Source organism: Lolium perenne, chromosome 2 (genome assembly GCF_019359855.2).
Source record: "Lolium perenne isolate Kyuss_39 chromosome 2, Kyuss_2.0, whole genome shotgun sequence".
NCBI classification, from domain to species: Eukaryota; Viridiplantae; Streptophyta; class Magnoliopsida; order Poales; family Poaceae; genus Lolium; species Lolium perenne.
This window is the reverse complement of record NC_067245.2, coordinates 324,993,434-325,020,902: the sequence shown is the minus strand read 5'-3', so window position 1 is coordinate 325,020,902 and position 27,469 is coordinate 324,993,434. Positions and strand designations below refer to the sequence as shown.

At 44.0% G+C, this 27,469-nt stretch overlaps 3 protein-coding genes across 3 annotated transcripts; 1 reads left to right on the top strand and 2 right to left on the bottom strand.

Moving 5' to 3' along the window:
- Positions 1 to 258: 258 nt before the first annotated feature.
- On the bottom strand, positions 259 to 5,737 carry LOC127330869 (putative B3 domain-containing protein Os04g0676650). The gene is made up of 9 exons (XM_051356942.1): positions 5,369 to 5,737; positions 4,512 to 4,805; positions 2,087 to 2,256; positions 1,905 to 2,009; positions 1,383 to 1,472; positions 1,189 to 1,289; positions 1,023 to 1,069; positions 861 to 937; positions 259 to 709 (listed from the first exon to the last, which is right to left on the bottom strand). Exons 1-9 carry the CDS (start codon positions 5,667 to 5,669, stop codon positions 587 to 589), a joined length of 1,308 nt encoding a protein of 435 aa, XP_051212902.1. The 5' UTR covers positions 5,670 to 5,737; the 3' UTR covers positions 259 to 586.
- A 3,214-nt stretch (positions 5,738 to 8,951) lies between these two features.
- On the top strand, positions 8,952 to 16,129 carry LOC127330868 (uncharacterized). The gene is made up of 5 exons (XM_071825807.1): positions 8,952 to 9,115; positions 15,042 to 15,275; positions 15,369 to 15,479; positions 15,563 to 15,734; positions 15,826 to 16,129. The coding sequence occupies exons 1-5, from the start codon at positions 8,952 to 8,954 to the stop codon at positions 15,961 to 15,963; spliced, it is 819 nt and encodes a 272-aa protein (XP_071681908.1). The 3' UTR covers positions 15,964 to 16,129.
- Positions 16,130 to 18,632: 2,503 nt separating this feature from the next.
- Positions 18,633 to 22,313, bottom strand: LOC127337152 (transcription factor SRM1). Its single transcript, XM_051364036.2, has 2 exons — positions 21,756 to 22,313; positions 18,633 to 19,510 (listed from the first exon to the last, which is right to left on the bottom strand). The coding sequence occupies exons 1-2, from the start codon at positions 22,169 to 22,171 to the stop codon at positions 19,027 to 19,029; spliced, it is 900 nt and encodes a 299-aa protein (XP_051219996.1). The 5' UTR covers positions 22,172 to 22,313; the 3' UTR covers positions 18,633 to 19,026.
- Between the last annotated feature and the right edge of the window lie 5,156 nt (positions 22,314 to 27,469).

Here is a 27,469-nt window from a genome sequence, read left to right as displayed (position 1 = left end):
CACCAATTATTAAGAGAGAGGGAGGCAGAAGGGGTGGTACATCGATGAGCCCAAAGTCTAATGTCCTCAATGCATCCGCGGGAGACCAAGGTGAGGTCGCAACTCTTCTTGCCTGCTTGTTTTACAATCACCAGTCTGCTGCAAAAAGTATCTCTTCTTTCTCCTAAATAATTCAGCAGATTCAGTGACGAACATCAAGACATCATACACATGGTGAGGGAATATTATGGGAATCGTCTATAATGAAGCAGTACAACGCAACAGGTAAAATTATTTTTTGTACAAATACATAGCAAACATCAGCTACACGGATAAGCAAAATTAAGTTAACTAAAAACTGGAAAGTTATTTTTTTCTCGAGGCCAGAGCTATTCACCAGCTACTAGGCCGGGGGGGTTCTGTCTGAAATTCAGTTCGAATGCTACAACATGTCAATGCTCATAATTCAGGCAATACGCTCTTGACAATGCTTCTCGTTTTTTTTTTCTGCGACTGATTCTCGATGTTCTTTAATAAGACAAAATGCACCCATCATTGTGTTGGGAGCTCTCTAATGCTGAGCTGAATACGATGAAACTGCCTTCTATCAGGTTCTCTTGGCATGCAGGGTCATGGCGAACCTGCATTCTTCGCTGTTGTTGCCTTCCTCTTTGCATTCCAGACAGAGTAGGGGAGCACGCTGCTGAGCGGCCTTCTCTCCACGGACAATCTGATGATATATATAAAAAAAAGAAGAAGATTGGCATAATGCGTACTAATATCATGAGAGCAACTTTCAAAATAAAACAAAAAACACATAGCAAAACTTTGGAATATCTATTCATAAGATAAATTGGGTAGAGTGTGGAATCTTCACGTACAAATTTTCCGGACTCCAGGCTTTTGTAGATGATGAGTGTGTCTCCTGCCTCGAGACTATGGGACTTGACGAATTCTCCTGAGATTAAGGCAATGCAATTTATCAAGCACCAGTACAAACTTACAAAAAAGAACTCAGTGTTCACTTCGATGTTAAAACATACCAGTACTTTCCATGATATACATTCTGCTCTTGTTGTTAGGCCAGAACCTGGTAAGTATCTTGTATCAGCATGGTAAAGTTGAACTAGTGAACAGGGTGCAGATATAAACGCTCCAACACTATGAAGCTATCGCGGAAAAAATATGTAAACCTGAACTAGTGATCACCTGTACTTAAAGTTCCATGTAGCGGGAAGCTTGAAGTCATCCATCTTTAGTATTAGGCCATCCCGTTCAAGCAAAGCTGGAAGGTTAGCCTCCGCATCCCTCTGCAAAATTCAGAATAGTGAAATACAAGGCATAACCACATGTAACAGATAACTTTCATTCTGATTAATCGATAGAGTAATACTGGGATCTACCTTTGGCAGCACAATTCTTCCGATATTTCCAACATCACTGTTCGTCAAATCCTTGCGCAAGACAATACGGTATTCCCTACAGTTGAACCTCTGTAAAAAAAATTGCAGAAAAAAGATTCGGAGTTAGTCCAGTGGGAAGATACTGCAAACTGCAGCAGTTGATGATTATCTGGTTGAGCTTTGAATTTTAGAAATATAGTTTGACATAAGAAAGCATGTATTTTCTTCATTTTAATGGTTAAAACTAAGACATGTTTTACTACTCGTCAAAAAGACCATCAGGTCCGAGTTGTCTGCACAACAAAAATCTGAAGGTAGAACCAATTAGTGGTGAATTGATTGAGTAATTTTCATGTCTTACTAAATTACTAGAATGGGTTTTCCATTACTGTGATTACTTTAACTAATGCATGTAGCTTTTTCTAGTTCCTTTTTGTTTTGAGAAATATGGCTTTATCTAATTAATATAATGCAAATCATGTACATCGGAGAATAGCATGTATATTGCAGTAAATTACTTACAGCAGTCAAACTTTCATGGCCCTGATTCAAGTTCTGATTCTCATCTACTGGTGTGTGAGTGGGATCTAGTTCATCACTGATTTCACTCTCCATGTCAGGTGGTTCCTGGAAATCTTGCATCAGGTCTACTCATTCAAATTTGAATTATATCAGCATATATGCTCTATCCTGTTGTTATATACCTCTGAATTCTTCACTTTCTTGTTATACATGGCTTCACTCTTCACTTTTTCGGTGTATGTAGCTTCATCGAAGAACTGTGCGGGAGAGTGATTGTTCGATGCCGGAGACATTGGTGGAAAACATGGAGCAGCTACTAATGGTGGATCCACCCTGAAGCTAGATCCAAATCCTATACCACGAGATGCACATAGTAAAGCAAGGCACGAGTAGTTTCTCCATTTTTACAGAGAACAAAACGCACACAATTTTAGTATCTGCAGTATAAGACTTGAATGTGTTCTAGCCAAACTTAGTATCAAACCGCCAGTTATATATCAGTATAACTTGGTAGTTTTTTTTTTGGAACGAAGAGGATATGAACAAATTGCTCCAGAAAAATTCTTAAGGTAAAAAATAAAATATATTAGTTGTGCAAAAATGTAAAAATATAATTACACATGCAAACAAAGAGTAGCAATTTGTCTATGTGTTTTTCTTTGTAAATTAAATATGAACTTTTTTAGCTGTGTAAAAATAATAGAATGAATTATTGGACAATATATATTAGAGTACAAGTAACTTATTGCACAAACTAATCTAGTGATTTTATCACAATTCTCATATGGTTATATTTTTGCACTCAAAGTTACATGGTACATGCTTGTACTCAATTCTCCATACACACTTTTATTTCACAATATTTCAACAAATATGTTTGCGAAATTTTGGAAACGTGGCCATGCAGACATATCTTTCGATTAGCACTTTCCAATGTTGTAATGATTGATTAGGTTGTAGGTTTGGAGTACAATTCTCTTTTAAAACAATGATATAGTGTGGCCGGCCAGTCCTTTATGTTCTCACTTTCTTGATTAAATGAGATAATAAATAAAGTTTCCTTAAAGAAATTTTGAAAAACTTAATCCTGAATTTTCCCCTTTAGTACTATATAAGAAATCATGTTGAAAATAAAGTAACTATAGTTGAGGAACCGCCACCCCTCTCGACACTATAAGCCTTCGGGAAATCTTGGGCACAAAGAAAGACAATAGATGCCAGTGCTTTTAAATTGGTTAGGATCGCCCAACTTTAGTTGACCCTTGAAGTGATATTTTATAATTCCCTCTGGCCCAGTTTATAGGTCTTGCATTTATTCCTAGATTTTGAGGTTATATTACAAAAAAAATGTACCATTAGAAACTTCGTATGTTGTGTTTTGAAATGGTATAATTTTTGTCTTATACAATTTATATTACATTGGTAAAATTGTCGATCTAGGAATACTCACAAGACCTATAAACCGGAACAGATGGAGTATTAAAACTAGAGGTGAGTCTTATAGTATACTATTATAGAAATAATATAATAGAATTAAAAATTTCTTAGACCTCCTTCGCACCCATGGGTTCAATTGAGAGCATGTAGTGCTCCAAGAGCGTCATTAACCAATATACCTCCTCTCCAAGTAAACTAATTTCATTTAGCCGCCTATACACGAGAGTAATCTTTAAAGAATTTTGTGAGAGAAACATAATAATGTCCCATATGCACCTATTTTCGGTAGTTAGTCATTGTCTCTACTATACATATATATTTGTTAGAAACAAATAAAAAAATATTTGCAAACACACTCATTAACAAAAGATATTTTGTGAGTTTTCAGAAAATGTGAACAAAAAAACCATATATGAGCAAAATGATATATATATAGATGAGTCATCAAGTCATACAAAAAATACAACCGTTTGTTAAAATCTTACAAAAATAACAATTGTATCCTTAGTTCCGACATATTAATCCCCCGTCTTTACCTTTTTGCGCATCATATTTTTTCGCACAAACATTGTTCATGCATCCATGAAGACTTTTTTAGCTTCCGCATTGGGCTAGTAGTTATGACAAGGGAGATGAGCCAGTTTTTAACACACAGCCATATAGTACAAGGCAGCTCAAGGCAGGCACTAAGAATCACTTCACTCATATATCGACCTCCATAACCAGAAGACCATAACCAAAAATCTGAAGACGTCGCAAGCATACTATATCAAAATCTGTGCAAGTAATTGGAAGAGAACCCTGTATTTTCTCAAACTCAACTCACAGTCCACCTCATTCAAGTTTCAACCCACCGTCTACCTCATATAATTACACAAAAAAAACTTGGATGAGGTGGACTGCACGTTGAGTTTGATTAAAGATGAGGGTCCTTGTACAAATATGACAAAATAAAACCTGGACAGAAACTGATATGGTAGACTGCGGGTCGAGTTTGATAAGATGCAAATTAAGTTGTATTCAGAAAAATGATGGCAACAAATATATCAGATCTCAAAAGTCTAGAAACAGTGGGTTGGGCCAGGTTCCAAAATTCCACACACATAATTAATATCCACTCATTTATCAATTGCCGTGAAACCTCAAACTTGAATAGAATGACATATGTACCTGAATCTTCTTCATGATTATTGCCCTGATGGTAGGAAGGAGCTTGATGATCCTGTATCGCAGGAGGGTAAGCGCTGTAGCAAGGGTACCTCGGCATTGCATTAGGCCATGTAGTGGCGGAGCATAGCCTCGAGCTCTGGTGGTAGCCATTGTTGCTGCTGCTGCTGCCACAGGCAAGAGACATGTACGAGCTGTTGTACACAGTCCAGTCCGCAACAAAACCTCTCTGAACCTGCTGCGCCGCAGCGACGCCATTCTGGGAGCCAGGTGATTGCCAGTATTGGTATTGGTATCCTGAAGATTGAGAATAGGGAATTAATCAGGTAAGCATTTCACAGAGAACAACAAGAAAGAATTTAAATAGGGAAGACCTAGCTAGCTAGCTGTGTCCTAAAAAGATGACGATGATGTAGAACAGAAATGTGCGATGTATATGGTCGAAATTTATGTCCATGTCGCAGTAAAACGATCTGACATGGCTAGAAATGGAAATCCCTGATATGATCTAGCAAGCAGATTATTCAAAAAGAAGGAGCAGAATTTGGCATCTTGGGGCCAGGACAAAAAGAAAAGAATTTGGCTTCCTACGATCTTCCTTAGCGATCCTCTTCTCCTGGAATTACGCAGTCCTGACGAGGATCGACCGAGAGAAAAAAACCTAGAACAAGGACCACGAGGAAGGCGGATCTCACGTCCATGGCGGCGCGTGCAGACCGGATCCGAGCGGAGACACGCCGATCAAAACCCTAGAACCACACGGACGAACACTCTAGATTGAAATGGACGGATCACGGGGATGACAATCGCGCGGGCAGAGTTCAGCAACCCAACGACGACGATGTAAAAGAGATACTGACCGGCGGGAATGAGCTGGTTGTTTGACTGGGCGCAGTGCGGCGGCGGCGGCGTGCGTACGGCGTGCACGTGCGGGGGCGGCGCGTGCATCGCCGGCATTGGCCCGTGGATCAGGCCGGCGGGGTTGCAGTACTGGTGGTGGTGGTTGTACGTGACGTTCGGGGCGCCCGGCGCGGACCCGCCCATGGCCGCCGCAAGGAGCGCCTGGTAGGAATCTTGCGGGCCCACCGAGCCCATGAAGTCGCCTCCCACGCCGGCCGCGCCGCCGGAGTTGGACGCCGGCGATCCCTTTGCCTCGGCCATGTTCTCGCGCGCGCGAGGCAGCTCGCTCCGCCTTGCCTCGCGCTGGCCCTGTGTTTGTTTCTGTTGTGTATGGGTGGACACTGAAAGAAATGGTGGCCGCGGCCGTGGCCTTTCAAGGGGCTGTGTGTGTGTGTGTTCCTATTGATTTCGAGATTTTGGGGGATTTTTTTGTATTCGATCGAGGCAGAGTTAATAATGGAAACACTATGGGAAAAAACTGAAATTTTTGGGGTATCAAAATGAAATTTAAGGTTGGGTGACAGTGTGAGGAATTCATACTTAATGAGAATCAAATCTAGGATTTTTACATGTTCTTTTGAGTCATGCCATGATAAGGCAGTAATGTTCAATAAAAGAAGCCAAAGTACCCTAACCATCGAAATCTTTGGGAGTATGTATAGTTCTATGACTTTTGACATCTAGGGGGCAGAGTACTCAAGATTTGCTTCATATATGCTTTATTAGTTGAAATGTCCTCTCTCTTTACTACAAGATATACTACTAAAAGATCGTGTGGTCCCAGCGGACTCGTGCGCATTCGATAGAACATCCAACTAAGAATTCTAAATGAACGCCCTAATTTGGCATTTTTCGCTACCCTCCATGGTGATGATTGGCATGATCTGTGGCCAAGTTGTGGTTTGCGTATCTAGCATGTCAGTAATTTTCAAATCATCTGTCTTTGAAAACTCTAATGGGTTAGTAGTGCAATAATATTGTGACTACTCTTGACGTTACCCCCATTCTCTCTCTTTCTTTGATAGTGTCTGACTATCAGTTGACGTAGGGTTTGTAAGTTTTTTTTAGTATACATTTTATTGTGAAAATATTCTTTGTGTTGACTACAAGATATTGCCCCCTATCCCGGACTCATGTGCACTCACGGAGACAACTCCACATAGGTCATCTAGCCAACAATCTACCCTCGACCGTGATAATTTGTGTGACGTATGGCCCAACGAACTCGTGTGCATTCTATAAATTGTTGGCCCAAAAGTTAAGAGAGGTGTCCATGCACCCTTGAGCGTGATAATTTGGGTGCATGACATTATATTGTGTTTTTTTTTCTAGAGAATCACGATGATACCTCGCTTCACTTATTGATGGACGTATTAGTTAGGTTTAGGATGTGATGACGTCTCCTTTTAAGGAAAATGCATTTCTTCCAAAAAAAAAAAAACACGTGGGTTTTATCCCAATGGATCCATGCATTGCACGTTTGTAATTTTGTTATTTCTTCCTTATAAAGAGGCAATGGCCGGTTGAGCTTCAAACTAACTAACCTTTCTTGCATGCGTTATTTCAAATACAAATGTAATTAAGGAATAATCAGTGCACATGTCAAACTGCCAAAGTATACACGATGGTGTCCACTCTTATCTCTTCATGGCATGACATGTCTTAAGTTACCATTTTGTGAAAAACTATTTGGTGCCACGATGTTTCTTGAAAAATATACCAACGGTATGATGTTGATGCTTGAATTTTCTCTTGTGCAACTACATTTATACTATCTCCATCCCAAAGGTTAGGGGTTATATTATTTTTAGAAAGTCAAATTATGTTAAATTTGATTAAGTGTTTTTACCAAAAATTATTAGCATGTAAAATAAAAAATTAATATCATTAGATAGACAATGAAAACTATTTCATATGATATCTACAAATATCATATTCTTTGATAGATTCTTCGAAAAGTTTGATCAAACTTTAGTTGGGTTGCTTTTTCAAAAAAAAATCTTATGCTTTGGGATGGAGGTACTATATATCTAACTTCACATTGACTCATATTCCTAAAAACTATCATAATATAATCTATTTATCATTGGTCGATCTATATTGCACCCCTGATAGTGATAAATGTCCTCACTACCATGACATGTGGATCCTCTATGTGTGGTGAACACGGTCCCCTCAAGAATGGTAGTGGATCCGCCATGTTCTATCTGCATGACATGTGGTCCCGCAATGTTTCCAATAACTTCACTATCACGACAATCACGACGTCTATTTACTGTTCGTTTTTGGGCCTTGTAAATCCTATCTATCCTTTCACAAGGAGATTTTCTTAGTGTTATATCCTAGGTCATTTGCTGACTGGCACCATATTAGTTGATGAAGAGATAGTTGTTGTATCTTTAGTGTGATACAACCTTGCATAGGGTTGTAGACAAAAAAGTATTGTTAGTCCAATCACGGGCATGCATTTGCCTAAAATTATTAAATTTAAATACAACTATACTACCTCCGTTTCGATTAAAAAAAAAAGACACGCGTGTATTTCAAGACAAATTTTGACCAAAAATATTAAGCATCCAAATCTTGAGTGTATATTATACGTTAATTAGTATCATTTGATTCGTATTTAAAAACACTTTCTAATGATGCTTATTTTATACTCTCTCCATCTAACAAATAAATGCTCTACTTTTTTAGATATGGATATATCTATAACTAAAATACGTTTATACTACCTCGGTATCTAGATAAAGTTGTGCAGCCTTTTTAGGAACGGAGGGGGTACCAACAATCTTTATATATTTAGAATAAAGTCAAAGAAAAGAACAAATTTCTTACTCCATTCATTCAAATAAATAAGTCGCCCTTGTTTTTGGTGTTTCTTCTTTGACCAAAAAATACAGATAGATAAAAAATTATTTGTTACAAAATTAGCATCATTGGAAAATGAATTTCAATACGAATCCAACTATACCATACTCCCTCTATTTCTATGCTTAAGGCGTAAAAAATTGATTTTCCCTCTAAACATCAGAATAAGGCGCGGGCGTGGGCAGGTGCTAAAAAGTACTCCTAGTAGTATTGCTTTGCTGGTCTTCCTAAACTATCCCTCGGCTCGTTCTTGCTCGTCCTCGAACGACGCCACCAGTTAACCTATCGCGAGACACTGATGGTTCGAATTCCGGGTACCGAATTAACTTTGAGTCGCTCGCCCCGAAGATGAAAAGCATTGGCTCGCGGCAGTCAAGGCATGCGCGTCGAGAATCAGGGACCGAGCGGGAGTGGTGCTGCGGACGGCGGCGTCCCCGTGCAGGACGAGCGCGAGGGCCTGCCTCGCGTGGTGATGGCCGAGCCTGATCGGCGGCCTCCCCGTGGTGATGGACGAGCATGAATGCCTGCATGGTGCTGCGGTCGGCAGCGTTCCCGTGCTTGCCAAGCGAGGCGGCCTCCCCGTGGTGATGGGCGACGAGCACGAACGTCCAGTATGTTGCTGCGTGCGACGGCGTCCCCGTGCTGGCCGAGAGCGGTGGCCTCGTCGTGGTAATGGACGAGCACGACGTCATGGACCAGCATCGCCATGTCCACGCGAAGCACCTCCACGTCCACCAGCAACATCACCACGACCTGGGGTTGCAGCTCCACGTCCTGGAGATCGAGAGGCAGCTCCAATTTCTGTTTGATCATCAGCTACACCGTGCGATCTGCAGGTGATCCGTCGCATGGAGTGCTCCCCAATGGAAGATGACCATCTCCCTCTCTAATTGGGAAAAAATCTTCAAGGGTCGCGCTTAGGTAGCGCATGTACGTGGGAGAGAGGGAGAGGACACGATGATGAGGGTGTAGCAGTTATAGCAATTCCAATAGTATAGTCAACTCTTGGCTATAACAAGATGACATGTTATTTGTAGTCACCATATAGCTAACATGTACAATAGTTGGCTATCACTAGTGGAAAACAGGGCTTCCGTGGGAGCCTTTTGTCGCGGGCGCGCCTGCACCCGCGACAAATGGCCTGGCCACGTCGCCCCGAAACCATGTGGAGCGCGCGGAGGCTTTTGTCGCGGCCTTTTGTCGCGGGCCGTATTACGACCCGCGACAAAAGGGGTAGGAGCGACGTGGCCACCCCTTTTGTCGCGGGTCGTAATACGGCCCGCGACAAAATGTCCCCCCTATATATATATATATATAAGCAGCCAGCCACCCCCCCACCTCATTTTTTCCTTGGTGGTGAAGGTGGAGGTGTATGCTAGCTCATTTTTTCTACATGTGCACAAGAGGTGTTTGATGGAATGCTTGTGAGAGGGATGCCACTTGGTTTTATTTGATAAGATTTCTCCTCTTTTTGATCCAAAAAGGTTAGCAACTATTTTCTCGACTATATATATATGCATAGTCCGTACAATATTAATTTTAGCAAGGTGATTGCATCTGATACATATATAATTGTGCTTATGATGCAGATGAGTCATCCATGGATGTACGGTAACCGATGTGCTCCCGCTTTCGAGAGGGCGTGAATTCTTTCCTGCTTGTGGCCGAGGCCAACAAGTCGAAGCAAGGTTTTATGTGCTGTCCATGTCTAAAATGTAAGAACGAGAAGGATTACTCTTGCTCAAGAGATATTAAGAGCCACCGCTTCGGTTTGGGTTCATGTCCAGTTATAATGTTTGGACCAAGCACGGAGAAGAAGGGGTTATGATGGAAGACGGCGATGAGGAAGAAGATAATGATGAGAAGTATTATCGATCTATGTTCTCTGAATGCTTTGATACCGCAATGGACGACAATGAAGAAGAAGGAGGTGAAGAACAGGCATCAGATGATCCTGTTGATGATGATCTTCGTCGGGCCATTTCGATGCAAGAAGAGACCGTGACACGGATAAGGAGAGGTTGCGGTTCGACAAGATGTTAGAGGACCACCACAAATTGTTGTACCCAGGTTGTGAAGATGGGCATAGAAAGCTGGGTAGCATATTGGAATTGCTGAAATGGAAGGCAGAGGTCGGTGTGACTGACTCGGGATTTGAGAAATTGATGATAATATTAAAGAAGCTGTTTCCAAGAAATAATGAATTGCCCGTCGGTACATATGAAGCAAAGAAGCTTGTCTGCCCTCTAGGATTAGATGTGCGTAAGATACATGCATGCATTAATGATCGTATCCTCTACCGCGGTGAGAAGTACGAGAATTTGAATAAATGCCCGATATGTGGTGCATTGCGGTATAAGATCGTAAAAGATGACCCTGGTGATGTTGAGGGCGAGCCACCCAGAAGAGGGTTCTGCGAAGGTGATGTGGTATGCTCCAATAATACCACGGTTGAAACGTTTGTTCAGAAACAAAGAGCATGCCAAGTTGTTGCGATGGCACATGGAAGAACGTAAGAAAGACGCGATGTTGAGGCACCCGCTGATGGTCGGCAAGTGGAGAAACATCGGGAGAGAGTTTCCGGATTTTGCGGGTGAGGCAAGGAACTTATACTTTGGTCTAAGTACAGATGGCATGAATCCTTTTGGGGAAGCAGAGCTGCAGCCACAAAGACCTGGCCCGTGACTCTATGTATCTACAACCTTCCTCCTTGGTTGTGCATGAAGCGGAAGTTCATTATGATGCCGGTGCTTATCCAAGGCCCAAAGCAACCGGGCACCGACATGGATGTGTACCTAAGGCCATTAGTCGATGAACGTTTGGAGTTGTGGGCCAAACCAGGTGTACGTGTGTGGGATGAGCACACGGAGCAAGAATTTGACCTACGAGCGTTGCTATTCGTAACCATCAATGATTGGCCCGCTCTCGGTAACATTTCGGGACAGACGAACAAAGGATACAATGCATGCACACACTGTTTAGATGAGACTGAAAGTAAATATTTGGGAAAAAGCGTAAAAGTTGTGTACCCGTTCAATCGTCGTTTCCTTCCGCGCAAGCATCCCTTAAGGAAAAAAGCAAGCATTTCGATGGCGAGGCAGACCGCCGTCCGAAGCCTGTCCCCGTAGTGGTGCTGATATATTTGACATGGTCAAGGATTTAAATGTTATCTTTGGAAAGGGTCCAGGCAACACCTGTTCCGAAAGACGATGACGGACACGCGCCCATGTGGAAGAAGAAATCTATTTTTACGTGAGCTAGAATATTGGAAAGTCCTGGAAGTCCGCTCCGCAATCGACGTGATGCACCTGACCAAGAATCTTTGTGTGAATATTCTAGGTTTTCTGGGCGTGTATGGAAAGACAAAAGATACACCGAAGCACGGGAGGACCAGAACTTCATAAAGGACGAAACGGCAATCATCCAGGGCAGTTTGTAGGGCCTGCCGCCTACGCTCTTACCAAACAAGAGAAGGAGATCTTTTTGAAGCCCTATTCGGTATCAAGGTTCCGTCTGGTTTCTCGTCGAATATAAAGGGGATAGTAAATATGAAGGAGAAAAAATTCCAGAACACGAAGTCCCATGACTGTCACGTGCTTATGACACAATTGCTTCCGATTGCATTGAGGGGACTTCTACCGTAAAATGTTCGACTAGCCATTGTGAAGATATGTGCATTCCTGAACGCAATTTCTCGAAGGTAATGGATCCGAAACTTTGTCGGGATTACGGTGAAGATGTGGTCCAATGTCTTGTCAGCTTCGAGTTGTTGTTCCCACCATCCTTCTTCAATATTATGACGCACCTCCTCGTTCACCTAGTTGAAGAGATTAGAATTCTCGGTCCTGTATTTCTACACAATATGTTCCCCTTCGAGAGGTTCATGGGAGTCTTAAAGAAATATGTTCATAACCGAGCTAGGCCGGAAGGAAGTATCTCAAAGGGCTACGGAACTGAGGAGGTCATTGAGTTTTGTGTTGACTTTCTTCCTGACCTTAAGCCGATTGGTGTTCCTGAATCTCGGTATGAGGGGAGGCTGACTGGAAAAGGCACACTAGGAAGGAAAGCAACGGTGTGGAGGGACAAGATTTCTTTCAATCAAGCGCACTACACAGTTCTATACAATTCCAGCTTGGTGGCTCCGTACATCGAGAAACATAAGAATGTTTTACGAGAAATAAACCCGGGCCAGCCCGAGTCCTTGATTACACGTCAACACATGAATACCTCCGCCTCCTCTAGCGATTCAACATCCGGGAAGTTCATGTCGTGCCCTGGCCGCCGAAAGCGCCACGCCGCCGCGTCGTAAGCGCGCGCCGCCTCTTCCGGCGTGTTGTACGTGCCGAGGGTGAGGCGGAAGCCACCGGCGCGTATCTCGGCGGTGAACCTACCGCTCGGATGCACTCGAACGCCACGGAAACCGGACGCCCCTCGACGACATGGAGGCATCCCGGAGATGAATGAGCGGAGGTGGTGGCGACGTGTGGTTGCGCCCGCACTCGTCGCTCTATATAGCGCACGCGGGGCATGGCACGTGTCAGCGGTGGCTACACGTCGCACGCCGGCGTCGGCGGGGTGAGGCACGTGTCAGCGGTGGCTACACGTCGCACGCCGGCGTCGGCGGGGCGAGGCACGTGTCAGCGGTGGCTAAACGTCGCACGCCGGCGTCGGCGGGGTGAGCCACGTGTCAGCGGTGGCTACACGTCGCACGCCGGCGTCGGCGGGGCGAGGCACGTGTCAGCATTTATATATGCGAGATGCAAATAGTTCTATGGATGTCATATTCATGTTCATTGGATTTTTCTGATCAATTTTCATATATAACACTTTTCTTTTTGAGTTACCATTTAAAAGTTATTGAAATAATAGTTTTTATTAAAAAAAACAGAAAAACAAAAAACAGAAAAAACAGAAAAACAAAAAACAGAAAAAAACAGAAAAACAAAAACGGTCCAGGCCTGATCCGCGTCCAACGGCTCCAGGCCGTTGGATTCAAACGGCCGGAGCCGTTGGATGCGCTTCACGCGGATCGGCCGCCTCCCCCCTCCCACCCCCTTTTGTCGCGGGTCGAGCCACGGCCCGCGATAAAGACCCACTTTGTCGCGGGTGGGGGCTTGACCCGCGACAAAAGGGGTCTTTGTCGCGGGTCAAGCCCCCACCGCGACAAAAGGGGGTAGGTATAAATACCTACCGCCGCGGCGAGCCCCCACCCGCGACTCCCGGAGGCCAGCACTTAGCCAAATCACGCCGCCAGGCTGCCGGATCGCCGTGCCGCCATCGCCGCCGTCGCCGCCGTCGATCTGCTGCGCCGCCGCCGCCGTCGATCTCCTCTGCCGCGCCGTCGCCGCCGTAGGCCTCCTCGAGCTCCTCTGCCGCGCGCGCCCTCTGCCGCCGTCGATTGCCGCCGTGCCGCGCCCGCCGCCGCCACGTGCCGTGCCGGCCCGCCGCCGCGCCGCCGCGCCTCGATCCGCAGGTACAAACCGGCCGCCATGTGCGCAGGCGCCACGCCTGCGCCCGGCCGGCCCTCTTTTTTTAATTTTTTTCTTAGTTAGATAATTAGTATAATTAGTTAGTTCATTTTTGTAATTAGTTATTAGTTAGTTTATTTTTGTATATAGGCATTTTAGTAATTAGTTATTAGTTAGATAATTAGTATGTAATTAGTTAGTTCATTTTTGTATATAGACATTTTAGTATGTAATTAGTTAGTTCATTTTTGTAAGTATTTTGTTGTAATTAGTTAGTTTATTTTTGTTGTAATTAGTTAGTTCAAATTTGTAGTTTAAATTTTGTAAGTATTTTGTTGTAATTAGTTAGTTTATTTTTGTTAAATGTAATTACTTAGTTCAAATTTGTAGTTTAAATTTTGTCGTAACAGCCGACACACCCCTCTCGCAAACACCCGCCGACACACCTCTCTCGCAAACACACCCCTCTCGCAAACACCCGCGAGACCCCTCTACAAACAAGCGACGTCGACTCCCTCCCCCTCGCAAAAACCAGTCGCCGACACCCTCCCCCTCTCGCAAACACGCGCCCTCTCCCGCTCGCAAACACGCGCCGACACCCCTCTCCCTCTCGCAAACACGCGCCGCCGACACCCTCTCCCTCTCGCAAACACGCGCACTCTCCATCTCGCAAACACGCGCCGACACCCCTCTCCCTCTCGCAAACACGCGCCGCCGAGACCCTCTCCCTCTCGCAAACACGCGCCGACACCCCTCTCCCTCTCGCAAACACGCGCCACCGAGACCCTCTCCCTCTCGCAAACACGCGTCGCCGACACCCCTCTCCCTCTCGCAAACACGTGTCGCCGATTAGGGTTAGGGTTTGGTTTGTGTTTGATTAGGGTTAGGGTTTGGTTTGTGTTTGAACATTTACTTATCGATTTAATTCTTTTGCAGAAACAATGGATCAATTCGAACGGGACTTGGAACAGGAAGACATATTCGCGGACATAATCCGCGATGGTACAGAAGCCGACCGAGCCGGCTCCGGTGATGGAGAAGCCGACGGCTCCGGTCATGGAGAACCCGACGGCTCCGGTGATGGAGAAGCCGACGGCTCCGGTGACGGAGAAGCCGACGGCTCCGGTGACGGAGAAGCCGACGACGGCTCCGGTGACGAGGTATTAATGGATTTCTATATGTACATATGTATTGAGGCATTAGTATAGAGGCATTAATGCAATTCTATATGTATTGAGGCTCCGGTGACGAGGTATTAATGGATTTCTATATGTACATATGTATTTTCATTCAGTTCATGTTCGTTTTCATTGCATATATATACTCATTATATCTTATGGGTTCTCTTTTGCAGACTGAAGATCAGTGAGTGCAAAAGTAATAATATTATCAATGTTGGGTTTGTTGACCCAGATAAAATACATGTTGAAACGGTGAAGCATAAACGCGAAGAAACGGGGGGAAACCTACTAAGGTTTTTGGGGCAGCAATATTTCTGTGATTCAATATTGTTTCCTTACAACTACGAGTGAGAGTCTTAATGATCTTTTATATATGCACATTCAATTTTTCTTACTCGATGTTAAGTGTAATTCCTGACGTATATGCATAACATGTGCAGCTTCCACTGGATTCTACTAGACATTCAACCTGATAAGGGAATAGTTGAAGTAAAAGACCCACTGAGTAGAGGCCTGGACGGGTTCCAGGACTTGCAGAAGTTGCTCCAAGTGTAATTTCCTTCATCGCCGCGCTTTATCTTTCGTGAGATATCAATTAATTATCCACTCATTCAATCATTCTTTTGCATGGCAGGGCTTGGCAAGCTTTGAAGAATGTTCATAAGGAGATTACCTTTGCAAAGAAGCTAACATTTAATCCTGTACCGTGCCCCCAGCAGCCACAAGGGACGAATCTATGTGGATACTACGTTTGCGAGTCCATTCGCATGTTAACCACTGAGAAGCAGAACAGAAATAAATTCGACGTAAGCAATAACATTCACAACTTTATTTATTATCATCAATATTTCGTTATCAAGACTGATATAGTCATACTCATCTCATTTTCGTATATAGGTCGACTTCATGCGGGACAGACTCCAACCAAAGGAACACGCACTAGGAATCGCGGAGGAACTGGCGGGACTTTTGGTTAGAGAAGTCATAAACAACAAAGGCTTGTTTAGTCCAGATAGTTGTTCTACCTCCAAATAGACGGTCGTTAGTACCGTTTGTCGATCGTGAGCTCCATGTATATATGTAGGGAACCTACGAATATGTGTAAGGGGAATCGACTTCTGCTTCCAATATTTGTTTGATCGATCTATATATATATATAATGAATGAATGTGTACAACTTCTAGTAGCGTACAAATATATGCAACTTTTATTTTCGGACGAAAAAAATGAAATAACAAAGCGGTCGGTGGCGGGGGAGGTGCTGCACCCCTCAAACCCTAAAGCAGAAGCGTTGTGCGCGCGCCACGTAGAGGGCCTTTTGTCGCGGGTGGTAATACCGCCCGCGACAAAAGGGCCTGTGCCCTGCGCGCCCCGCGGCTGCCACGTGGTGGACCTTATGTCGCGGGTCGTAAGTGACCCGGGATAAAAGGCCACCCTTTTATCGCGCCTTGCTTGTCGCGGCTGGCCGCCCGCGACAAAAGGCCCTAACCACCCGGATCAAAAGGCCTGTTTTCCACTAGTGTATAAGAATGAAATACTTTAGAGCAAGTTTAATAGTATAGTCAGTTGCTGGCTATAAGCCATGTGTCATATCATTTGTAGCTAACATAGAGCCAACATGTATAATAGTGAGCTATAATCATGTACTACTTTATCAATGAATGGCCCACATTTCACTCTCACAAAGTACCCAAGAGCACGTGCTAGAGCTGGCTCTTGCATGAGAGCCCATTCCTCTTCTCTCTCCTCCTCTCTCTCCTCCAACTAAGCATGAATATATTATTTTAACCCTTATAGCCAGCTGACTAGGACTTATTATACTTGCTCTTACTAATATATGGTTAACTTTTACTCTCGCAAAGTGGCTAGGAGCACGTGCAAGAGCTGACTATTGCATAAGAGCCCACCTCCCTTCTCTCTCCTCTTCTCTCTCTCCTCCAAGTCATCTAAAATATATTATTTAATGACTTATAGTTAGCTGACTGTACTTGCTCTTACGAGGACTCCTCTCTGGGGATTCCCTTTCTCGTTGCTTCGAGGTACTAGTTAAGGAGAGAGTCCAGGGCCACTTGGTGCATGCCACTATGCCATCTTAATCGAGGGCAAAACAGGAAATTCTAGTGCTTTAAAGCCACGTTGTTGGGCAGGAAGAAGTCCAAAATAAACCCAGAACTTGTAGCCAAAAGCTAAATCGAACCCCCAACTTGAAATCCCAGAAATCGGCACTCTCAACTATGTGATCCTGGTCTAATGAGGACCCTGAGTTAGTTTAGACTCAAAAAACGCTGACGTGGCGGGGATTTCTATCAGAGGTAGGTTCACTTAACGACAATCGTTTGGTGAAGCATTAGTCGCACAGTGAGAGAGACATAATTGGGGAATGAGCTAGGCTAGGGTTAGCTTTTGCGGCGGCTACGTAGGCGATTTGGCAGTGCAGGAATGTTGGGCGGTGCACCGCGGCGGCGGTGGGCCGGAGAATGCCATGGTCGTCTTCTTCCGCGCCTGGCTTTCGAGGAGCTGCCGGAAGAAGGAGGGCGACAGAAGCGAGGTAGCCGGTGCCGTATAGGGAGAATTCAATGGCCTACGATGAGACAAAGCTTTGCCGTTGCAATCCGCCGAGGAAAGCCCATAGATGGATAATGCGGAGCGGTCTGGACCCAGGCAGGAGGTGCGTCGATGCGTTGGTAGGTTCTTCAATTCGTGGTTTTTTCTTCATTTCTCCCATTTTCTCCGATTCATTTATGTTGGCCAAATTGCACAGAATGAGCATGGCTGTGGGTATGTTGAATGGCATGATGGGCCATTGCCGAAATTCTGGAGTGAATTGGTTGGTGGTTTACGTGATGATGTGTGGAGGTTGCGCGCTACCGAACATGTGGCGCCTCCGCCTAAAGAAGAAGCAGGAACAGAGGCTAGGCTTCAGGCTTTGGAAGAACAGCTGAAAAGGAAGATTAGGAGATAGTTGCTATGAAGGGAAAATATGAAAATTTGATGTTAGTTTTCGTCGAGTTTGTGTTCGGTTTAGTGGCAGAGGAAGCTCTTCATTCAGTGAACAAGTGTCAAGTTAGTGATGTTAATGTAGCCCATGTAATGTTTGTAATCAGTGTACTATTGTCAAGTGAAATCTAAGGTTTTAAATTTCTATCAAATAGTAATGGTTACAATTCAAATTTCTGTGAACATTGTGATGTGAAATAGGTCAAGTTGACATCAACATATACCGGAAAATGTAGACAACAACTGGCCAATGTTGACAGCAATTTTGGACTTTTTCCTAATGGACATGTAGAAAAATTTACGCCCTAAGCTCCAGAACGGAGGGGATATTAATAAAATGAAAATTGTGTTGCTCAATTTTTTTGGTTAAAGTTTGTTTTAGAATACGCATGTGCCTTAGATATAATGCATTGTGAAAAGCCTCAGGTCTACAAGTACAAATGCCATCGCTCATGGAAACCAAGAGATCATGATCAGATGGCTCATCGATCAATGCTCACGATATGAGTTTTCTCGATTGGTTTCACAGGAACTTCCAACTGTAATGGTCCCAAGAATCAACTCTGGGTGACACTAGCAAGTTTGAGCATTTCCACCTGTGGTGGCGTATCGATCGAGAAATGGGAGCTTTTACCAGGAAAAAATATTGTAAAACAAAAACAAATTATTAGATTAAGTCCTTTCTTAATTGCCTGATAACAGGGACATCACAGCACGATTCTGTAGCTTGCATAAAAGTACAGCATTATACATTTACACAACTGCTAACTCACAGGGCAACCAAGGTTTATCATCATAAGAGACAACGCTAACTGAACCACACAATATCTGGCCTGAAGCCTGACACCCAACATCCATCCAGCCTGAAACCCCTGATACAGGCGCTCATCGACCAATGAAGCCAACATGATAGCAAGTACATTACCTGCAATGTCCTCAAGACGCTATGTTTAACGACCAACATCTGTAATGTACAAGAGTTTATTGCTATTCCTTTATTCAGACATAACAGAGCATTTCACTGGAAGGCCGAACAGTATGTAGAGGAGGGTCTGAGTTTTGTCTGGCAGCGCTTAACAGTGTCTATTCCGGAGGAGGCCATCATCGGGACGAGGGGGGCGGCATCGGGTAGGGTATGTTGATCGGAGCGCGGGGCACCACCGTTCCTGGGACTGGGGCATGCATGCCGTAGGCCATGTGGGGCGGAGCAGAGACAGGGAGTGTGACGGGGGTACCTACGGCGGACACAAGGGGGCCGCCGACCGGCTGCCCGATCGTGGTACCAAAGGCGTCAACGCCTGGCGGCGGGTTTACTGTCTGTGCAGGTTGCTTGGGGGACTTCGCGGGAACTGCTGCCTGACCGTTTGTGCCTGTGATTGGCCCCTGGGCGGCTGATGCCTCTCCGTTCACGCTGGTGATGTCATGTATGCTTGATCGCCGCCTCTCTCTGTTCATTGAGTTCAGGCGGATGAAGTACTTCTGTGCATGGCTAGCAACCTGAGTGGGTGTCCTTGAGATCACAAAGTTTCTTGAGATGCTCCTCCAGTCACCTTTGCCATACTTTTCCAGTCCAAGAAGGAACAATCTGCAAGTTAAAGCCGCATCACAACACAGATCAGTGACTAGTAAAGATAAGCCTGCAGGATGCATAATAATTGATATCCGGCAGTTGCCAACCAAGAATTCCTAATTAAATATTTAAATTCATGACATTTCTGGAATTAGCTTCTCTAGTTAATTATGAATGAACATCAATTTTTCTCATTCAGCAATTTATGTTATCACAGCCACAATGATCTGATTTCAATACTTTGGAATCTCATAAGCATCACGTAAAACAGATCCAGGGAATCACTGGCATCTTTTTTTTTACATAAAACAATACTAAAATTACAGCTGCAAATATAGTATACCAGATCGATTAAAATGGCAGAAATATGTTACAAATCAAAATGTACTACTTCTGAAGTTCATATAGCACATGCTTGCTATCTCGTTCAGGGTAAGAATTTTAACACAAAGCACCGAATAACTGATTGCCTAGAGGGTGCTATACAGGAAATGACGAGAAACCAGTATGAAAAATAAGGACACAATTATGTAGTGCAATGAAAATGCCAAGCATATACTTGAGTTAACAATTCGAAGGAAAAAAAAAAAGGCATAAGTTTCATATTTGAAATTTATGAAAAAGAAGGAACATAATTTATAAAAAAGTACACATGTATCGCAAATTATGTACTTGAATTAACACTTAAAATGAAAAATGCACAAGGTTACTGAACCAACTATACGGAAGTGGAGTTGTACTTAACACAATAAGCTATCAAATATACTGAACCAACTATACGGAAGTGGAGTTGTACTCAAGCTTTTTGAGTCGCTGTATAGTCGATGTATAGCTGCCGGGTCGTTTTCTGATAATCACAGCGACTTATGACAACTATACAGCAAGTCGCAGGGCTGGCGACTTGGCGACTCAAAAACGTTGGTTGTACTTAGCACAATAAGCTATGGAATAGGTGATTATTTTGCTACTCACTCCTTCCCACAATGTAGTGCACATAATAATTTTCAAAAGTCAAAGCATGTAAAGTTTGGCCGCATTTATTGAAAAAGTATCTATATCTACAATAGCAAATGTATAGCATATGAAAATATACATCATCATGAATCTAATGGTATTTATTTGGTACTCTAGATGCTGTTATTTCTCTCTACATACTTGGTCAAACTTCACATCGTTTGCCTTAAAAAACTTATATGCACAGGCAAGGAGGGAGTAAATTTTTGGCATATTTAGAATAGCAAAGCTAGCATGTGAAAATCTACTGAACCCAGTCCAACCACACAATGGGAATAAATATGAAATGTGAACAAACATCCAAAGTGTCACCTCAATTAAACAGTTAAACAATGGAACTTATCTTATCCAGAACACATTTACAATAACATTTTTTCCAAAAGTGACCATATTTCCGAGTTTCTGGCTTCTGAGTAAAAAAAATCAGGCACTAGGTGACATGTGGAATAGTAACACAATCAGTCTTAAAACATCAGAACATAACTAAATATACAGCTTCAGGGTGCAACTCCCACAGCTACTCACTGAACCAATGTTAGGAAGTCGTTTACCATTCATGGATTCCGCAGTAATAAATGGATTGCATCAAAATACTTAGAACTGTTGCCAACCAAGCAAAACAATAACAGCACTGACACACAACTCCAGTTGAAAACATGAGTGGAATGTTTTATCTAATCCAGCAATAGAGAGCCTGCATGTACAAAGAAGCACACACAACATGACCTAAGCTGCAAAGGACCGACAAACCTACAAGCGTTGAATCTCCAGTGGAGAGCAGGACGAAAGCCAGCTTAAGAGCAAATTTCCCAACAGTCGGGACATTACGACCAGTAGACGAGTTGATCAACAGAATCCGCAATCAAGCAATCCAACCTTTTAGCTCCTAGGTTAGCTAATTAGCCAATCAATCAGATAGCACAAGTATGTTTGCTCCTCTGTCTGAACAATAAAATCTCGTACAGAATATAGCCTAATATCCGCAGGGGCACACAAAGGAAGCTCCACTTCCACTGACTCTGAGCGCCGGTGTAATCACATCACGAGAGTGGGTAAACCACGCAAGCATCGAATTTCCAATACTATCTCCAACACCATATAGGACGACTACACGGATCAATCAACCAATCGGATTTTCCGACAGAACATGTCAGTTCAGCAACCAATCGAGCATCTACGCGAGAAGCGCAAAATTCGGTCAACGGAAAGGAAAGGGCAGGGGGCGGGGGGGGGTGCAGGAGCGAACCTGTGCTCGTCCTCGGTCCAGGCGATCCCCTTCCGGCGCTCCTGCTCGGCGGACTTGGACGAGCCCTTGTCGACGCCCGAGCCCTTCTTCCCTCCCCCGCCCCCGGAGCCCGCGGCGTCGTCGGGCCCGGCGTAGACGAGCAGCGGCACGCGGCCGGCCTCGATGCCGTCGACGTCCTCGACGAGCAGCTCGTAGTGGCGCCGGACCTCCTCCGGCGTCTTGCCCGGGACGGCGGCGGCGATGGCGTCCCACATGGCGGCCTCGTCGTCCGGATCCGGCAGCGTGGCCAGCGCGTTCTCGAACGCCTTCTCCTGCTCCCGCGTCCACGTGCCGGAGGCGGAGCCGGGCATGGACATGGCGCCGGACCCGGAGCCCTCCTCGCCGCCGCTGCTGCTGCTCGCCTCCTCCGCCGCCATGGCCCGCACGAAAGGGGGGAAATTATCGAGCTTTGCGGGATTCGGGGCCGGCGGCGGCTGTAGGAGGGGTCAGAGGGATTGCGGCGGCGGGATAAGGGGAGAGGGGGAAGAAAGAATGGGATTTGGAATTGCGGCGGGATTGGGGGGAATAAATTGGAGGTTTCCTTCCCGAAAAGAGGAAGGGGGAGGGAGATCTACCGCCGCCGGCGGGCGGAGGATTTGTTACCGCGACCGCAAGGCTGGGCTGCGTCTTGCAGCGGGAGAAAGGAGATATTTTTGGATTCACTGCGGCGGGCACAGTGCAGTCTGCTGCCTGTGTAGTGTCGGGGCTGCTCTCTGGTGGGACTGGTGGCTCGGGGAGGAAGGAGACAAGGCGGGCGTGGCCGCGGCGGCCGGTTTTCCCGTGCTACTGTATTTTTTCCTTTCCTTTGCTTTGGGAAACAAATGCGTTGGTGCTTAAATGCTTAATGGCCGCTTACTTTTAAGCTCCCTTGATTTGCTCGTGGGGGCATGGGTCAGTGTCAAGGTTTATACACAAGCTATCGATCGATCATTTCTCAATTTTATATGGCAATTATTTTTTTTTTCCAAACGACCCACATAGGATCGAATTTTCATTACCATGGCGATAACGAAAATACAGAAGTCAGGTACCAAAAGAAAGAAAAGGGGAGATCGCCGCCTAATGCTAACGTTCAGAGCGAATATTACAACCAAGGAGTAAATTTATACAGAGAAACGATAACTGGGGGTAACTTGGAGATCATCCTAGCACACATAACAGAAACGGGGCTTCTTTCAGGATGTTGTTGGATCATCACGCTTATCACCAGAATCCTTGTCCTCCAGGCGCAGCTGAGTACCACGTCCAGCATTCCTCGCAGATGGATTTCCCTCACCCGCCGCAGCAAGGCGCAGAAGCCCATCAGCTCCAAAGACGAAGCTCCAAAGCATCCTGCTCCCCATGAAGACTCGACCGGTATTGCATGAAAACAAGCAACAGAATCGATGATGTCAAACGGAGAACTAATTAGCTTTTTTTCAAAACAAGCTTTATTTCTTAGTTTCCAAATGGCCCAGCAAATAGCAGCCAAACCAGCAATCTGAGTATTGCGGCTAACTTGAGAGAATTGAGGGAACCACCAGAAAAATTGGGAAAAACTCCCAGGTCGAGTAGGAGCTTTAATAGCAGTGGCTATAGCACTCCACACAAACTTGGCAGCAGAGCAGCCAAAAAAGAGGTGAGTGATGGATTCCTGTTCATTACAGAACTGGCAGAAGGGGTCCCCAGGCCAATTGCGCTTAAGCAAATTATCTTTAGTGGCTATAGCATTATGCCAGATCAGCCAAAGCCATATTTTGATTTTTAAAGGAATTTTACTTTTCCAGAGATGCTTAAAGGATCTATCACGGCCCCCACCACTGATCTGTTTATATACAGATTTAACAGTGAAATTGCCTTTTTTTGCCCATTTCCATCTGGGGGAATCTTTTTCCTGAGATAACTGGGTTTGATTTAGTAACTGGAACAGGCCAGCCTCTTGAATAATCAAATCAGGAGGTAGCCATCTTCTGTAAGAAAATCTCCAGCCCATATTGGCTGCATCAAGAATGATGATGTGTTGTTCATTGCAGATATCAAACAGAACAGGAAACATCTCCTTTAGTGGATTACTGCTGCACCAAGAGTCTCCCCAGAAACTAGTTAATTCCCCATTCCCAACTTTCATTCTCCTGCCACACAGATACAGATCTTTGACTTTCAGCATATCACTCCAGAGGGGAGAGTCTCCAGGTCTGTGTTTTGCATAGTAGATACCTTTATGGTTCAAATATTTTAGTCTCATAAAATCTTGCCAAGGCCCAGTGTCATGCTCCAATTTCCACCACCACTTGCACATCAGACTGATATTGAATCTGGATAAATCTTTCACTCCCAGACCACCTTTCTGTTTGGGTTTACAGATCCATCTCCACTTAACAAAGTGGTATTTCCTCTTATCAGCACTACCAGCCCAGAAAAAAGGACCTGATAGGCTTATCTACTTGCTCAATGGTTGTTTTATGTAAAAGTCTCAAAGACATCTGATACACAGCAGTGCTAGCAAGGCAAGCATCAATCTTAATCAGCCTCCCTCCAATGGACATGGAATTACCAATCCAGCCACTCATTTTTTTCTTGGTTTTTTCACCCAGAAATCTCATGTCAGCTACTGAAGCTCTTCTGGCACACACAGGAGTCCCCAGGTATCTGATGGGCCAACTACCTTTCTGACAATTGAATAGCTCAGCATAGGAAGTTTGTTTAGTGTCATCATCCAGAATCATCATAACTTCACTTTTCTCAAAATTTATTTTCAAACCTGACATCGTCTACATGGAATTTATATGGCAATTATGGAAGGTTCTTGTTTTCAAACACGGTGACGCTAGAGACTGCGACCATTTGGAACGTGGCATTCCATCATGTTGCCCCAATTTCTTTTCTTTTGGCTTCTAATAATGTCTACTCCGCTCAAATCATATCATATTAGATCATTCCTTCCTTCGAAACATCACCTCCTCCGCCAAATTCGTGTCTCGCGCCGGTAAGGCCTCCTCTTTGTCCCACCAACAGACCCAAGCCTAGTCATGCCTCGCCCTGGAGACCCGTTTTGCTTCCTACATCTCATTTCTTGCCGACATTCAACGGGTAAAGTGATAGTATCTCGCAAAAAGAAACGAGCAAGCTGGTAGTAGATGGTATATGCACAACAAGTAGTCAGAGCGATATTTGCTAACCCGTAGATCTCCTGAGCCCCGCGTGCTACTGAAGAGGGCGAAGAAGAAGATAGGAATCGATTTGGGAGCAACCGTTTCGTAGTACGCGTACAATTCAGTGATATTGTGCCATCGACACACCTCGTCGACGGATCCCGTCCCTTACTTCTCCATCCGACAACTCAAGTATACCATGTGCAACTAGTGCACTCTAGTTAGTCTGTTTCACGGTATACGCCCTCCCCTGTGGATCCACTCCCAGATGGATCTGCACAAGAACAAATAAGAGGCTTTTCTAAGAAAAAATGCATTAAACAATAAAAAATTAAACTAACTCTCTAACTTTTTCATATCCATAACTGCATATTCAACAACCACTACCGACTCATCACGGCTACCAAGCTGAAAAATTTGTGATGTCCAAATATTTTTCATTTATGAAAGAACTTGATGTGCATCTCATTATGGACTTAGACAAATGACTCGTCGTCTTGGTTCCCAAATTATCTAACCAGGTTTGGGGTACACCTTCTCCCCTTGAATGATGAGTTGGTGCATGTCAGTATTGTCGCGGATCTCTATTTTCTTATTCTTTATTTGTTCGATCTTAACTTCATCATCAAGTTGATAGAAACTCGACTATCCTCCTTTATCTTCGCAGCAACACGGATGACCTCATTATTCCTTTATCAACCATGTTTTGTCCTATTTTATTTAGGTACGCTTCTTTTCTTTTAAAAGTATTTCTGAAATAGCGAACTTGGTCTTGAAGTCCACACAAGATGGCGAAGCAAGTACCGATACTACCGTTGAGGAGAGAAACAAAATTCATATAATTTGATGTAGAGGCTCAAAGATCATTCCGAAGAAATATAATGTGGACTTAGTTAATATCACATATACAAATACTCATCACCTTTTATACTAAATACGTGTACCTATTTATAATATATGCCATTATTAAATCATAAGTAATCTTAATATAAACTTTAGTATACAATTATATTAGCTTTTATTAAATTTGATAATGTTAACTCAATTTGTAATATTGAAATCAAAGATAAATATTATAAATTTCAAACACCACTTGCTACGAATGCATATATGCTAAATTAAAACTTCCTCGTTCATAATGGAAATTATATTAGGTCTTGATATTCGAGTTTGGGAATTTTGAGGAACTTAATTATACCTAAACTAAAAAAATAGCAAACATGAACAAATCACATTCATGTGTATATGATTTGTGCCACTTATATGTGTCGCGATGTGTTTGTATCTATTTTACTATATCTTAGTATCCTTTAATATCTTGACATGGAGTTCTTTAATGCCTGATTCTAAAAAATATTCTCTATTATAATTAATTTTCATGTTTGGTGGCAATGTGCAGGTCACTGGCTGGGATGGCCTTTCAGTTTGTTGTTTCTCAAACTCACATTCTTGGCAAAGGTTACTTCCTGATCGATTTAAAATGCAATATAACATATGACTAAATGGCTTTGAATTATATGACAGGTTTGATGTAAGAAAGGGCCCCAAAATATTGTTGATGGGTCAAATATCAACTAGGAACTTCCAAGATCTTGCACTATCAACACTCGTTCGCCATTGGCCCCCATCTGTCACCGGCCTAACCATATGCTCCACCCACTCATGGCCAGCGGCGCTTCCACACAACTTGAACCGCCTCCCCAACCGGCCCTCCACCTCTCATGTCCATCCTTTAAATCTCCCGACTTGGCGCCGGCGAACCCTCCTGTTTACCCAAACCCTATGATTCCATCACCAACGAGCTTCATGTACCATACACCGCCTCACCGAGACCATTCTCCCCCCAAGATATGTCATCGCGTCGGCACCAGCCACGTGGAAATCCTTCCATCGCCTCCACATGAAATGTCGGTGCCATTTGCATCACACCAATATTAAGTGAGTTCGGCGCCTACTCTCAACTCACAAGCTATCAATCAATCTTGTCTCGATTTTATATGGAAATTATGCAAGGTTCTTGTTTTCAACACTATGACGCTAGAGAGTGTAAACATTTTTTTGTGAATTAAGGAGCTTTATGTGGGATTACAACCACTTGCAAGGATACCAACTAGGAACGATGGAGTGAACACTGCTAGGAAAAAGGCTAGCAGTGGCGCACCAATTTTCGCTAGCAGTGGCGCACCATTGTGCATCTTGTTAATCTTATTTCGAATGATTACCATATTTTTATATGTTGCATGATCAGGACCTCAACACAGGGGTTGCACACACTATAATAAGCAGTGCATGTTTGAAAACGACATGTATCTGACAGAAGATCATGTGAGCTTCCTTTTAGATTGATGTGATCCCGTTTCTCCACCGAAAATCAAGTGCTACATGCACAAAATGACCTATTCATCTATCAAAAAGAGGTGCAAACTGGTAAGATTATCATGCATGGGTCTATATTCTCTATATGGTATGACTTGGACGACTCATTGTCCCCCTTTCCCCTCCCCCTCAAGGCTGGGCTGCGTCTTGCAGCTGTTCACTCCATCG

What these genes read in the sequence shown, in the direction of transcription:
- LOC127330869 (XM_051356942.1), bottom strand. Translation starts at nt 5,669, where the DNA reads ATGGCCGAGGCAAAGGGATCGCCGGCGTCCAACTCCGGCGGCGCGGCC. An exon ending in GCCATGAAAGTTTGACTGCT is followed by an intron (nt 1,473 to 1,904) that starts GTAAGTAATTTA and finishes TTTTTTTTACAG; the next exon opens with AGGTTCAACTGTAGGGAATA. An exon ending in GTATATCATGGAAAGTACTG is followed by an intron (nt 938 to 1,022) that starts GTATGTTTTAAC and finishes CCTTAATCTCAG; the next exon opens with GAGAATTCGTCAAGTCCCAT.
- LOC127330868 (XM_071825807.1), top strand. Translation starts at nt 8,952, where the DNA reads ATGGACGAGCACGACGTCATGGACCAGCATCGCCATGTCCACGCGAAG. An exon ending in CTACACCGTGCGATCTGCAG is followed by an intron (nt 9,116 to 15,041) that starts GTGATCCGTCGC and finishes ATTTTCATTCAG; the next exon opens with TTCATGTTCGTTTTCATTGC. An exon ending in TTGTTTCCTTACAACTACGA is followed by an intron (nt 15,276 to 15,368) that starts GTGAGAGTCTTA and finishes TAACATGTGCAG; the next exon opens with CTTCCACTGGATTCTACTAG.
- LOC127337152 (XM_051364036.2), bottom strand. Translation starts at nt 22,171, where the DNA reads ATGGCGGCGGAGGAGGCGAGCAGCAGCAGCGGCGGCGAGGAGGGCTCC. An exon ending in TGGACCGAGGACGAGCACAG is followed by an intron (nt 19,511 to 21,755) that starts GTTCGCTCCTGC and finishes TTTAACTTGCAG; the next exon opens with ATTGTTCCTTCTTGGACTGG.